This window comes from Triticum aestivum, chromosome 5A, assembly GCF_018294505.1.
Source record: "Triticum aestivum cultivar Chinese Spring chromosome 5A, IWGSC CS RefSeq v2.1, whole genome shotgun sequence".
Lineage (NCBI taxonomy): Eukaryota > Viridiplantae > Streptophyta > Magnoliopsida > Poales > Poaceae > Triticum > Triticum aestivum.
Window position 1 is genome coordinate 586947679 of NC_057806.1, and position 14136 is coordinate 586961814.

Sequence of the window (14136 nt, forward strand, 5' to 3'; positions counted from 1 at the left end):
GCACTCAATCTACCTGTGGCAATGTATTTATTTTCTGATGAGGTGCTAAGCGCATTAAAGAGTTTAGCAACTAAAATCTCCAATGCATAGGTGCATAACTTGTTGTAGTTAAGTTCCCTTTATTTAATTATTTAGCAACTAAACTCTTCTATGCATTGGTGATCTTTCTTCGTTTAAGTGTTTTGCTAGGTTCATGTGCGTGACGTTGTTTCTTCCCAGGGTCACAGGCCTGCTCTCTCTCCTTAATTGCATTTTCATGTCATTTTTTTTGCTTATGTGGCAATGATTAGCAATTGTACACCATGAAGAAAGGGCCTAATGCACATGAGTTGTCAATGAGCCTACAATTTCTACTTGGCAATAGAGGTTGCAGTCCACATGCAGACAGTGACTACAATTATACTGGCTCATTTCATTCAGTTTTTGAGACGGAAACTTAATTAAGAAGCATCCTTTCGTGCCCAATAGAAACGGTAAGTATATGCCCCCGCCAATATTGGCGACATATGTACTAAAACAAAAGAAGCGCTATTGACACAAAAATGTTGTTTGTGCATGCACCAAAGAGGAAAAAAAAACAGGCTGTAGCAGTCAACATACTAATAATGTTTTACAAGGACACTCGTCTCAAGGGCTCTTCCAACAATGAACGCAAGTCCATTCTATGACTTTTACCAACATTGTGATATTTTCATATGAAAATATACTAAACATCCATCCTAATGCAACAGGAGGGAGTTTTTCATAGACATCAGGTAGTGGTTGAGAACAAGCTGGCCTGTAAATATAAGAGGCCAGCAACATAGTGCCAGACATACACCACATGATCTTGAAACTGAGAGTGGGCGAAGAAAACACTGTATCTTTGACAGTTTGCCAGACGTCGACTAAACGAAAATTCAGGTGGGCAGTTTGACCCCGGTGATGTTTCCAAAAAAAAAGTTTACCTAGAATCAACCATCATTTGAACCTAGACGCCATCATGATGAAGATAATAAAAGAAAAGCTTGGAAGATGATGTTATCTTGGGCATGATCCTTGGGTTGGAAAACAGCCAGCGGACGCCAATGTATGTGCAAGGCAGCTGAGCAAGAGAGTTGAGGAGTTGCATCACCCTTTGCATGTCCATCCATCGCAACAGATGGGCTACATATTACTTTTCCTCGTATCTTGTAAGTAGACACTTGACATTTGAATTATGCAAGCAATCAATTTAAGCAACTGGTCAAGAATCTGGAAGGAGAAACCAGGATGAAAAGTAAAATGAGAAAAATAGTAAAACAATTAAAAAATGATTTTTTACAACAAACATTGTTGAGTGTTTCACCTACATGCAAAGTTTCGTAAAGAAACAAAACATTCATAATGCTCTGGTAAAAAAGAATAAACCCTTCAAATATGATGTTTTTGAAAGCATTTCGAAGCATATAGTTTTTTTTTTGCCAGACCAACGGAAATAACATTACTTCACAAAAATTTGCACGTAGGGTAGACCACTGAGCAACTTTTGCTGCCAAAGAAGTCAGATTTTTTTTTTGTTCAGAGCAAAAAGCAAACTCAAGACGATAAAAGATAGCACACACGGTGGGGTAATCTGGAAGCGCAGCTGCACACGAGAAGATAAACTGCTGATTTACCATGAAGAAAAGATCAACTTTGTTAAACTCTCCACTCGAAGGTGCAAGGAGCTGTCAACCATGTACATATTACGTTGATATATTACGAAATATAGTTCACTTTATTATAATCAAGAGCCTGGCACGGAGTGCAACGTGGATACAAAAGTGAGTGTGGACATCAGAAGCCAACATCCTCACCCGGGATCGCAAGCACATTATAGAAAAATAAAAGACATCATATCAAGTGGGAACAAATGGCTATTGATATGACAAAGAAATTAGTAAAGTACTCCCTCCATTCCATAATTCTTGTCTTACTGAACTAAAACCACGGCAAGAATTATGGAACGGAGGGAGTAACTGATCCATGAGGAGCAGGAACGAAACAATATTAGAAAAAACACAAAGAAGAAAATAACTATTTGACGATGCACAAAACAAATGTATGACATTGTGTGGTGAAACCCAGCGATTATGAGCACTAATCCTTAGCCTACATCAGATCTAGCTTCAACAAATAATCGAGCGGCTACATCATCTAGAGAAGTCATTTTCTTTATTCTATACTCTAGACACCCAACTATTGCTTAAGAAAATCAGATATGGATTAGAACAAAAATCAGATGCCATCAAAGTATCATGTGTATGTTACTAATAGACCATAGCAATGGCATCACTAAGATAAAAAAAAACTCTGGGGTTACAAGTTCTAATGTTGGAGTATTACTGAAACAAAAGTATTCAACTGTTGTCTAACCAAAAACTAAGATTAAAGTGACGAGTATATCAGCATCTTCCTTCGTACCCAGTCAAGCAAAAAGCTTGCTGCTTCACTTAGTTTATGTTACACAAGAATATTTTCCCCCATCTGTGGCTACATGAAGAATCATCTATACAACTTAGCACTTTCTTCCATATGTCAGCATACACAAATACAATGGGTGATAAATGATTCACTCTTCAAACATATTATCGCCCTTGCACAGAAAAGAAAAGGTTAGAAAATTGAAAACAGTATCCTAAGCTCACCTATTGCAGCCCAAATAATTATAGGCAAGAATTCTGAGTTTGCAGGGCAATGGTCAAAAGGAAAATGCCTATTCCTGTTTAATTTTCCTTGATACACACCTTTCCTCATCAAATAGATTGGGTCAGGGAAAATTGAAGTGCCTTTTCTATTGGCCTTATCAACAGAGTCTGCACTGCATTAGCCAGAACTTATCACGGCATGTCATTCACGATATGACAACTGACGCCTGGTATAAATTGTGGGCGAAATCATGGTACCAGCTTCAACAAACTGCAAAGCAAATTCAAAAGGCTATAATCAAGATCGACCTCTAGGAATAGAAGTTTGCGATCTAATACGAACATTTCAAAGCTAAATTTATCCCAAAGAAAAATCTATATGGTTAAGTAACTGTTAAACTATGGTTGTTCCAGAAGATGGAGAAGAACAATATTATTTTGTTTGATACAGTGTGTACATGGTGCCATAGATTAAGTAAGACCCAATGAAAACAAATGACACCTTTTTTTGCCATAAAAAAGCGAACGACAACTTAATAAATAATGAACAGACAGATAACAGGTGACCTAAGAGTAGCAACCAATGGCAGTAGTAAAATCCCTTTTGTCGAAATATTCGCTTAACAATGTTACTGAACAGCCTAGGCTCATTGCAGCTTGTATTTGATTAGTCCACATCTGAACTGGGAGCTGCCATCGAGAAGAGCAATGTTAAGTGAAGTGCTCCTAACAGAAATTTTAAAGATCCATGAAACACCAACACATTGCTTTTTGTATGACACTCAAACTGATTTTCTTAGTAAATACTCCCTCCGTTCGGAAATACTTGTCCTAGAAATGATTGTATCTAGACTTGTTTTAGTTCTAGATACAACCATTTCTAAGACAAGTATTTCCGAACGGAGGGATTATAACATAGCACACACCTAGAGTGTCAGTTTTAGTATAGATCAAGTAAAAAGTGGCACCAACAGGGGAAAAAAAGCTTTGAAGTGAAGCATATAGCACACACCTATATTGTTTTGTAGCAACCTTTGACGAGAGGAGAAAGATGTCTTGATTCAAGAGTAAATGCACCACCATGAGGCATATCCATCAGACTGTAAGATAGATACTGCAAAAATTATCGACATTATCACAAATTGTCACAATACACAACTTCAAAGTGAACCATGCAACTTGACTGCAAAACAAAAAGGACACAAATAGAGGAATGACAACATGCTTTAACGCATACTGGAGTTTTATGATAACACATGTGTATCGACAGCCCGTCTCATATGATTCATAAGATGATACAAACCTGGCTACTTGGCAATCAGCAACACATTCCTAAATCTGAGTAATCATTTTAAGGCTGGTCAATGGAACTATAGTTCTGCAATTGACGCCCTGTATTTGATGCTAGGATGGTGTACACTTTTCTTTTAATGTTTCTTTCTTTGCCTTTGCTTTCTGTTTTTGCTTTCACTTTTTAGTTCGTGTTTGTAAGACTCCCACCATCTTGGCATTCCTTCTAATACAATGACGAGCACTTAGGTGCCCGTTTGAGAAAAAAAATCTTCCTGTACATAAAGGGAACTAGGAAGCAGCCAATTCTTCCCTCCTAAGGATGGAAAAAAGAAACTGAATGCTAGCTTGCGACAATGTACCACTGTAAACTGCGCAGAAAGAAAGGGAGCACCATTGTGGTAACAACCTTTATCACCTATCATGAATCATGATCAGTACTCCCTCTGTAAACTTCTTTAGTGGCCTAAAACATCTTATAAAAGTTTAGAGAGGGAGTAATTGTTAACTATTTTACCAAACCAGAGGTAATTGGCCCTGACATGCAAACCATGTCTCAAATGAATTCTAGATTGGTAAATGGAAAAAAAACAATCGAGCATGAAAAATCTCTACAGAGAAGAGCAGATCAAACTGAAGTTGATAATCTTAAATCAGCCTGCATAGATTCTGAACACAAAACCAGTGATGTGAGGATACCATTTAGAAGGCCTATATCTGAAGCAAATATGTAAAGCATATATTGTGTGAAGAAAGACTGATATTTCTCATAGCATCCTAACCTTTTCCTGAATAGTCCATGTGATTTTAACACAGTGCAGAAAGTGAAAGCAAGAATGGCCAGGCAAATTTGATTCAAAAGGAAAGGAAGCAAGACAATGTTTTTAGGATTTGCACATGTGACATAATGGTAAGTAACGTGCAATTAAATATTTTGTCATTAAGTTCATAAATAGATTTTCTAAATAGCAGTTTTACATGCAAAGGAGTAGTGTAACTGCCTAGAGAAGAAAATAGCAGTTTTCTGGAGATGTATTGCCTGTCAGCTTTGTCATATATTCAGTTGCTGCCATTTTAGTTCTTTAACGAATCATAACTGTACGGATGGCAAACCAAATGAATAATCACACAAACGAAGCTGCTTGCTATCATAATTGTTGCACAAGAAGAATCCAATCAGGAAATGTAATGACCTATTACTGAACAACTCCACTGCTTCCAGAAAACCTCTCCATATTTTCACCCTGGAGTTCCTTCCTCACTAAGGACACATTATTCCAGCGAGCAGCCTCAGCAAAGATATTAGATAAGGCCACTTTGGATGCTCCATGGTTTGGATCAATCTTGGCCAATTCTTCCGCGGCCTTTTCTCCTAAGGCTACATTTCCATGTGTCCTCGCGGCTGCAAGGATGCTGCCCCATATCACCACATCTGATTTCATAGGCATCATCTGGATAAGATTTTCTGCCTCTTCCAAGTGTCCAGCTCGACCAAGAAGATCAACCATGCAACCATAGTGTTTAATTGTTGGTTGGATTCCATATTCTCTCCTCATGGACTCAAAATGGTGCCTCCCTTCGGTTACCAGCCCAGCATGAGAGCATGCATTCAAGACACCAATGTATGTGACTGAGTTGGGCTTAATATTGGTGCTTCGTAGTTCTGAGAACAGTTCAAGCGACATGTGTGCATGGCCGTGGATGGCTAAACTGCAGATGGTAGCATTCCAAGGAGACACAGAAGATAACTTATGCTTAACATAACTGAATAATTGAACTGCATCAGCGACACTACCACACTTTGCGTACATATCAATCAGTCCAGCACTCAGGTTGTCTGTAAGTTGGATTGATTTGCTGATTATATAGTCATGAATAAATCTGCCTTGCTCCAATGTGCCAGAATCAGCAACTGCGGATAGAGTACTTGCCAAAGTGACGTCATTCGGTTCAACACCAGCACCCAGCATCAAGTAGAATAACTGCAAAGCCTTGTTTGAATGTCCACTCTGTACATACCCAGATAACAAAGTACTCCATGAAATGGTGTCCCTCTCAGGCATGTCATCAAACAGTTGCCTTGCTTCACGCATTAGGTTCCTGTGTAGTAGACCAGACATGAGAGCATTCCAAGACGCAATGTGTGACTTGTCTGATAATTTGAATTGCATCCGGGCAAGGTCAAGACGATCACAGGAACCATAGAAATGGATAAGGGTCGCTTGTACAAACGGATGGGCATCAAAACCATCCTTCAGAATGACTGTGTGTAGTTGCTGCCCTTCTAAAACCGCAGCATGTCGAGCACACACCTTTATCAAATCAACAAGCAGCGCCGCATTGCCCCTCGTGTCCACCTCAGCCATCATGGCAACATATGCCCTCAGGGCTTCTGATGTACCATCTGCACGGATATACCCATCTATCATCGTCAGCCAAGAGACTGCATCCCTTTCCGGGATCCTCCCAAATACCTCAGCAGCCATATGAACCATCCCTGTCTTCAGATAGCCGTTAAGCATGGCATTCCAAGTGACTGTGTTCTTATATGGCATCTGCTCAAAGATCTCACGGGCATAACAAACCTGTGACGCTGCCGCATAAGCATGGACCAGGTTGGTGGCCACAATGAGAAACCCGTCGAGCCCACGTCGCACGGTGACTCCATGCGCCACACCCACCGGCACCGGTGGCCTCTCCTGGGCCAGCGCCGTGAGCACGCCCGCAAGGGTCACCTCGTTGGGAGGCACGTCCTGGGCGAGCATGCCGCGGAAGACCGCCACGGCGTCCTCCGCGTGGCCGGCGCGCGCGTGGGCGGTCAAGACGGTGGTGTACGAGACGGTGTCCCTCTGGGGCATCTCCGCGAGCATGCGCCGCGCGAGGTCGAGCCGGCCCGCGCGGGCGAGAGCGGCGAGGAGGATGTTGTGGGCGGCGGGGTCGCGGAGGACCAGGGGTATTTCGTCGAACAGGTGGTGGGCGAGCGCCGGCGCCTGGGAGGAGGGGAGCCGGCCGTAGAAGGCGAGAAGGGAGTTGCGGACGAAGGGGTTGGAGGCGAGGAGGCCCGACTTGGCGGCGAGCGCGTGGAGCTGCTCCCCGTGGCGGAGGCGCGCGCCGGCCTTGAGGGACGAGACGAGGAAGACGGCGAGAGGGGCGCCGCCGCTGGGCATGTGCTTCCCACTTCTTCGTGCCAATCCGCTGTATCTGCCTCGGCGAGAGTCCGCCGTCCTCCCGTCGCTGCCCGCCGCCGCCTCCCGCCTATTCCGATGGCCCCGCAGCCGTCCGCCTCACCGCCTTCCTTGTTCCATCGCCTCTCGCTTTGGTGAACGATCCGCCGTTGCCATTCTTCTCACCGTCGAGATCTCTACGAGGTGAACTCGGGAGCACACGCTCCTCACTACGTACCAGTACGTACCCAAAAATAATACTTACTCCTGCATCATTTGATTTTTCTTCAGTTTTGCTAAAGCACGTGTAAATGTGTTATAAGTATTGCACATCTAAATCATGACATGGTCGCGTAATCGCTGATTGCATCTTTTGATTTGTCGGTCGCAACTTTTTTGGTTTGCCGTAGAGGCTTCCTACTCCGCCGGTTGCAGCATGGATGGCGTGTCGTGGTCCTGTGTGCCCGTCAATTGTTTTTTCTTTTCAAAATGGCAGAATTTCTGCATTTATCAAGAAGAAAAAAGTTGCTTGATTAATTAGAAGAAAACGAGCAAAACCAAGCTTGCCTAGTTATCGATGGAAACCCGGGCGAAACCATCACAATCGCTAAGCGGCACACTCAGATACCACGCGCACATCACTCCGAAGAGGGTTTTGCCGAGATAGCACACGGGCGTCATCATCATCACTCCTCCCCTAAAGGCGGCATTGCCATCTCTAAACCCTGAGCAAACGACTCCGACTTTGCCGTAGGTGATCGTCAACTCAACCCACGTTGTAAAGGCATCAGAGAGTTGCATGAAGATCCCGATCCATGCTACAGCTCAGCCAGCTACGACCAAACAACGCAACTCTGACTCCGACGAAGCTACGAAGGACAAAACTAGGCACGTCTGGCGCCACGGAAGATCGCTGAATAGTTCACCTTCAGCCAGTCATCGTGTACCACAGTGCCCATCGATTGTAGCTTTCAAAAGCTTCGCCAATAGAAGCTTCATGCTCCGCCGATTGCAACATCTCTAGTCATCGGTGTGGTCGCGTGCCAGTCAGTTGCAACTTTGGATTTCGTCGGTTGTAGCTTTCAGTTTCACCGGTAGAAGCTTCAAGCTCCACCAGTTGTAGCATTCGTGGTCGCCGTCGTGGCCGCGTGCCCTGCCAGTTGCAGCTTCCGATTTTGCTGGTCATAGCGTTTAGCTTCATCGGCAGATGCTTCCAGCTCCGTCGGTAGCAACATTGGTGGTCTCCAGCGTGGTCGCATGCCCTGCCGGTTGTAGCTTTCGATTTCGTCGGTCGTAGCTTTCAGCTTCACCTGGTAGAAGTTTCCAACTCCGTCGGTTGTAGCACCTCGTAGCTCCTTCCCTCAACGTCCCAACACCAGTCAGGGGTGCTCGCAACGCCTCTCGCCTGCTCTACCATGCACCTCGACCGACCCCTCCCTTTTGTTGTTCACAACTCGTGACAGCCTTGGCGCGCAGTGGAATGCGGCAGAAGCCTTGGTCCGATCGATCGATTTTAATCAATTCCCATTTCCATAACACATGGCATCTTCTACAACCTGAAAATCTTTGTTTCAGTTATAACATAGCAACACAATGAACTGCTGCACTTGCTTTTTCTCAAGAAAAGGGAGAAACTGTAAGGCTAACTCCAACGCACGATCTCGTCTGGTTCGAGTGTGTCCGTTTTGGCTCAAACGAGCAGACGCCACGGCCCAACGTGCGACCCCATCCTCATATTTTGTCCATTTGGCATTCGGCCCGCCCCATTTATGGTGCAAAACTGCACGCGGTTTGCGTCCAGGCAGACGACTAACGGATGCCCACGCGCCCGCTCCGCGTCTGCCTCTGGCCCACGTGGCAGCCGCCCACCTACCTCCCACCGCCCGCATTTAGGTTGCACGCGCGGGCGGCCCCGCCTGTCAGCCATCCAGCCACAGGGTCAGCATCCTTTTTAATGTGGAAGCCGTCGACCGGTCAGTCCACACTTCAACTCCCGACGACGCGTGCCTCCTTGAAGCCCGATATGCCCCAAACCCTAGCTCCTCGCAACCGCTCTTTCCCCTCCTCGTCGTCGGCCATAGGCTGGCACTGGATTCCCAACTGCAAGAGGAAGCACTGCCATGAGGCTGGGTCATCCTCTGGCCACCGCAGGCGCTCCTTCCCTCCACCTCCCGTGTTCCACATCTTGCTGCCAGCGGACACACCTCGCATGCAGTCATACGTCAAGTGAAAGTGCATTATATCGACTAAGGGGGGTGAATAGGCGATTTTTATGAAATTTTTCACTGAGGAATTTGCCGGTGAGGAAATTCCTTTATGAAAAACTACTAGCAGCGGAATGAGTACTCAAAAGTAAACATAACATAATACAAGCATAGTCATCATGATGAAATGAAGACAGGCACAGAGTACAGGAAGTGTAAGCACAGGATAACACAGGATGAAGACAAACATACTGAAGAAAGTGAACTGAAGAAATTGAGAAAGTCTTCAGTCAAAGTCTTCAAACACAGATATGAACAAGCACACAACACAGTTATGAGGAAATGAAAGAGTTGAGGAAATAGAACCAGTAAGCTTGGTGAAGACAATGATTTGGCAGACCAGTTCCAACTGATGTCTCAGTTGTACGTCTGGTTGGAGCGGTTGAGTATTTAAACTCGAGGACACACAGTCCCGGACACCCAGTCCTGAACACGTAGCTTAGGACACCCAGTCCTCATCGTATTCTCCTTGAACTAAGGTCACATAGACCTCGTCCAATCACTCGTGGTAAGTCTTCAGGTGACTTCCGAACCTTCACAAACTTGGTCACTCGGTGATCCACAATTCCTCTTGGATGCTCTAGACCATGACGCCTAACCGTTTGGAAGAAGCACAGTCTTCAAAGGTAACAAGCATCGGATCCACGCAGGATCAATCTCTTCAGTGATGCTCAATCACTTGGGGTTTGTAGGTGTTTGGGTTTTGGGTTTTTCCTCACTTGATGATTTTTGCTCAAAGTCCTCGGAGGATGGGTTGCTCTCAAATGACAAGTGTCAGTTTCTCTCGGAGCAGCCAACCAGCTAGTGGTTGTAGGGGGCGGCTATTTATAGCCTAGGGAGCATCCCGACATGATAAGACATAAATGCCCTTCAATGATATGACCGTTAGATGGATAGATATTTTGGGACAGCTGGCGCATAGCACAGCAACGGTCGGAATTTTGAGTAGCAAAATCCTCAGGGCTATCATGTTCCTCACTGTGTAGGAAATCCGCACTGGCGAATTCCTAACTCCTCAGTCAGAACAAATTCCTCAGAGACCCGAAGAACTTCATCTCTGTCATTGAAGAATATGACTGGACTGTATGAGATTTCCAATGGCTTCACTCGAAGGGATTGGTTGGTGTAGAATTTTGAGTTGAGCATCACATGGAAATTTTTCCTTAGTATGTCCTCGACCCCCTTTACCAGTACGGTGTTTCCTATGACTCAAGAAAGAGAAATGAAACTACGAAAACAAAAGTCTTCATGCTTCATGTTCCTCGAATGAATACCAAGTCTTCAAGGTCACACCAATTTCTTCACTTTCAAAGTCTTCAGAAAGTCTTCAGAGATTTAAAGTCTTTAGTCAAAGAACTTCATTTTTATAGGTCGACTTTCTCTGTAAATATCAAACTCCTCATAGACTTATAGACCTGTGTACACTCACAAACGCATTAGTCCCTTAACATATAAGTCTTCAATACACCAAAATCATTAAGGGGCACTAGATGCACTTACAATCTCCCCCTTTTTGGTGATTGATGACAATATAGGTTAAGTTTTCAACGGGGATAAACATATGAAGTGTAAATATTGATATTGAGGAATTTGATTGCAAAATATAGAAGAACTCCCCCTGAAGATGTGCATAGTGAGGAATTTGCTTTTGAAGCAATGCACACTTGAAGAGTTGAATCATGGAGATCTCCCCCTATATCTTGTAATTCATACACGCATTTGACATATAACAGTGAAGAATTTGAAATGCATGATGAAATATGGTGACTGATGTAATTCAGCATGCGTGCAATAATATTAACAAGGAATAAGCATGTAGAAAAACGTATCAGGAGTATCAGAGCACCATCGGGTTTAAGTTTACAGCTCGATCCAATAAAGTCTCAGAAGAATGAGAGTTGTAACTTGAAAAAATGCCCATATAGAAAGACCCGCTTGAAGACTAACTCAAAATTCTCCCCCTTTGTCATCAAATGACCAAAAGGATTGAATATGTGGACTAACGCCCCTGAAGAATATCAAGTTGATGAAGGAGCATCAGCATTGTTGGGGTCGTTTGTTGTAGTAGGGCCTGCCGCAGTGTCGTCCAAGTCTTCATTTTCATCAGTGTCGCGCGATGAAGAATATGAGCTGGCCACCAGAGAAGGAACCTTGACCTTCTTGAATTTCTTCGGTGGAGGTGCAGACCAGTCAAAATCTTCCTCGAGACCCATTTTCTTCAGATCGTCTTCACCATACAGATGTGACAGGATTGCCCAGGTGCGACCGAAGACTTCATGGAGGTAGTAATGGTTTTTCTTCACTTCATTGTGTGTAGCAGTCATGTTGTGAAGAAATGAACCAAACTGACGCTTAACCCATTTGTGATTTTGATCCACCTTCTGATGAAGACTAAGCAGAAGCTCACGATTAGTCATCACACGAGGAGCAGTGGCTTGAGGAGTAGACTTGGGTGCATTGGCAGAGTTATGTGTGACAGAGTCATCATTGGTGGAATAAGAGGCAGCTTTGCGAAACTGGCCATCCAATGGACGAATGCCTTCATCTATAATAGCTGGTGCCTTGCTCTTTCCATCAACTGAGGAATAGGTCTGCTTGAGGACTTCAATGGGGGGCAGGTAGCTGAGATGATTCTGAAAATCAGCTTTGTAGTTGAGTGAAGACCTTGTCCTGAGGAATCTCATAATCCAAGGTGCAAAAGGCTTCAGCTCAAACGGAGACAGTGCAACATTTGCCAGAGTCCTCATGAAGAAATCGTGATAATTGACAGGAATGCCATGAACGATGTTGAATACCAGATTCTTCATGATGCCAACAATTTCCTCATCAGATGAGTCGTGGCCTTTGATAGGACTCATTGTCCTCGTAAGAATATGATAGACAGTTCTGGGCACATAAAGCAATTCCTTCACGAGGAATTTGGTTCTTGGTGCCTGACCTGGCTTCAAAGGTTTCATCAGAACCTGCATGTAGTGATTTGTAAGCTCAGATTCACTGTAGATGCAACAAGTTTCTTCAAGTGGAGGATTGAGTGGTAAGGCACGAAGCAATTCAGAAGCTGATGCAGTGTAGTGAGTGTTTTCAGACATCCAGTCCAGCACCCATAAATTCACATCTTCAGAATCTTCTGTAATGTGCAGCGTTGCATAAAATTGAAGAATTAGTTCTTCATTCCAATCGCAGATGTTAGAGCAAAATTTTAACAGTCCAGCATCGTGAAAAACACTGAGGACTGGTGCGAAGCACGGCAGAGATTCCATATCCATGTGAGGAATATACTCATGGTAGAAGATTTTCTCTTTGTTGAACAGCACTGAGGAATAGAAATTGGCTTGACTAGCAGTCCAGAAATGCCTCTTCCTAATGCGAGCAGAGTTATATGGGTTGTAATCTTCGAAGAATACGTGCTCGCAGAAGAAATCATCAGCCTTGAACTTTTGCTTGCGTGAGAATGCATCCTTTGGCTTCGGCAGAGGAGTGTCAGTGAGTTGCATCACGACCTCAGGAATCGCAATCTCAGGTTCTTCAGGCTGAGGAATTTCTGGTTCCTCTTCAGTGGCAGTCTGCGTCTTCAGATGTTCAGCAGCAGCATTTTCTTCAGCACTAGTGGCTGGAATTTCCTCATGTACAGATGAAGTGGGGTGAGTTTCTTCAGAGCCCATTTGAACAGTTGTTGCAGGCGACTGAGGTATTTGCTACAACGGTGTGAACATTGGAGAGTTTGGATGCTGACTTTCCCAGAATTCATCACTAATTATGGGTGTGGAGCAGCCAACATCCACATCTTCATCTTCCATTTCTTTAACGCCAGCCTCTTCAGCTGTGAACTGAGGCATGAGCGAGGAGATGACTGGTATTGAAGGGATCGTATCCACTTCAATTTCTTCATTGATCTGCTCTAACGAAGCAGCAGAATGATTTTCTTCATCAGATCCGCTAGGGATCTCATATTCTTCACCAAAAGGAACAAGGTCCTTTGATGGCCTGGTTGAGATGGGAGCAACACTAATGGGATTAGCAAATGAGCTTGTCATAGGCTTCATCTTCTTTAGAGCTGAAGAATCTGAAGCAGTTGATGCTTTCCTTTTCTTCACTGCTGCACGCTCCGCAGCCTTGGTCTTCTTCACATCTGATGCAGATGGAAGGATTGGAGTTGGTGTAGGCGCAGGAGGAGCAGAGGAATCTGGTTGATTTTCTTCATTTTCTTCAGGCGCACCACTAGTGGGTGCCCTGGCAATTTCTTCAGCGGCTGGAATGCAGTCATCAGCCCTGGAACTCATGTTTTCTTCAGCATCCTGATTGTCATCAGCGGTGTTGGCATTTTCTTTAGTAGGATGAGCAGATGCTTCAGCCTGAGGAATTTCCTGTTGCGTTGGGGCTGCAATAGTGGAGGTGAACTATTCTATGATCTTTACAAATCTGACTTTGGCTCCCAGCCAATCAGCATAATAGTGATCAAATTCATCACTCAGTTTCTTGATTTTAGATTGGAGAGCAACAAGTTCTTCAGGTGAAAGCTTCAGAATGTTTTGCTCCAGAAAGCGCTCTTTCTTGTACTGCGCTTTCTTCACTCTCCTTCCCTGTTCAAATTTCCATTTCTCTTCTTGTATGAAGTGAGTCAGCATGTGACTTTGACCAGGAGTCAGCTTGAAATCAGGCATGGGAGTGTTGGGGTCCTTGTGCCAAACATCAATGTATTCGAGGATCAACTTGGGATCCAAAAGCAGTGGCACATATGTTCCCTTGGCTCTAGCGGCCTTGACTTGCCTA

General features: G+C 44.2%; 1 protein-coding gene across 6 annotated transcripts; it reads right to left on the reverse strand.

The window, feature by feature from the left end:
- Positions 1-2319: 2319 nt before the first annotated feature.
- LOC123105028 (pentatricopeptide repeat-containing protein At5g19020, mitochondrial) lies at positions 2320-7341 on the reverse strand. 6 transcript variants are annotated; one of them, XM_044526996.1, is made up of 4 exons: positions 5132-7341; positions 3661-3762; positions 3216-3338; positions 2320-2919 (listed from the first exon to the last, which is right to left on the reverse strand). In XM_044526996.1, exon 1 carries the CDS (start codon positions 7103-7105, stop codon positions 5135-5137), a length of 1971 nt encoding a protein of 656 aa, XP_044382931.1. In that variant the 5' UTR covers positions 7106-7341; the 3' UTR covers positions 2320-2919; positions 3216-3338; positions 3661-3762; positions 5132-5134. The 6 variants fall into 6 exon arrangements, with proteins under 6 accessions (XP_044382931.1, XP_044382930.1, XP_044382927.1 ...); XM_044526995.1 differs by lacking the exon at positions 3216-3338; XM_044526992.1 differs by lacking the exon at positions 3216-3338 and having other exon boundaries at positions 2395-2919; positions 4978-7341.
- Positions 7342-14136: the final 6795 nt, after the last annotated feature.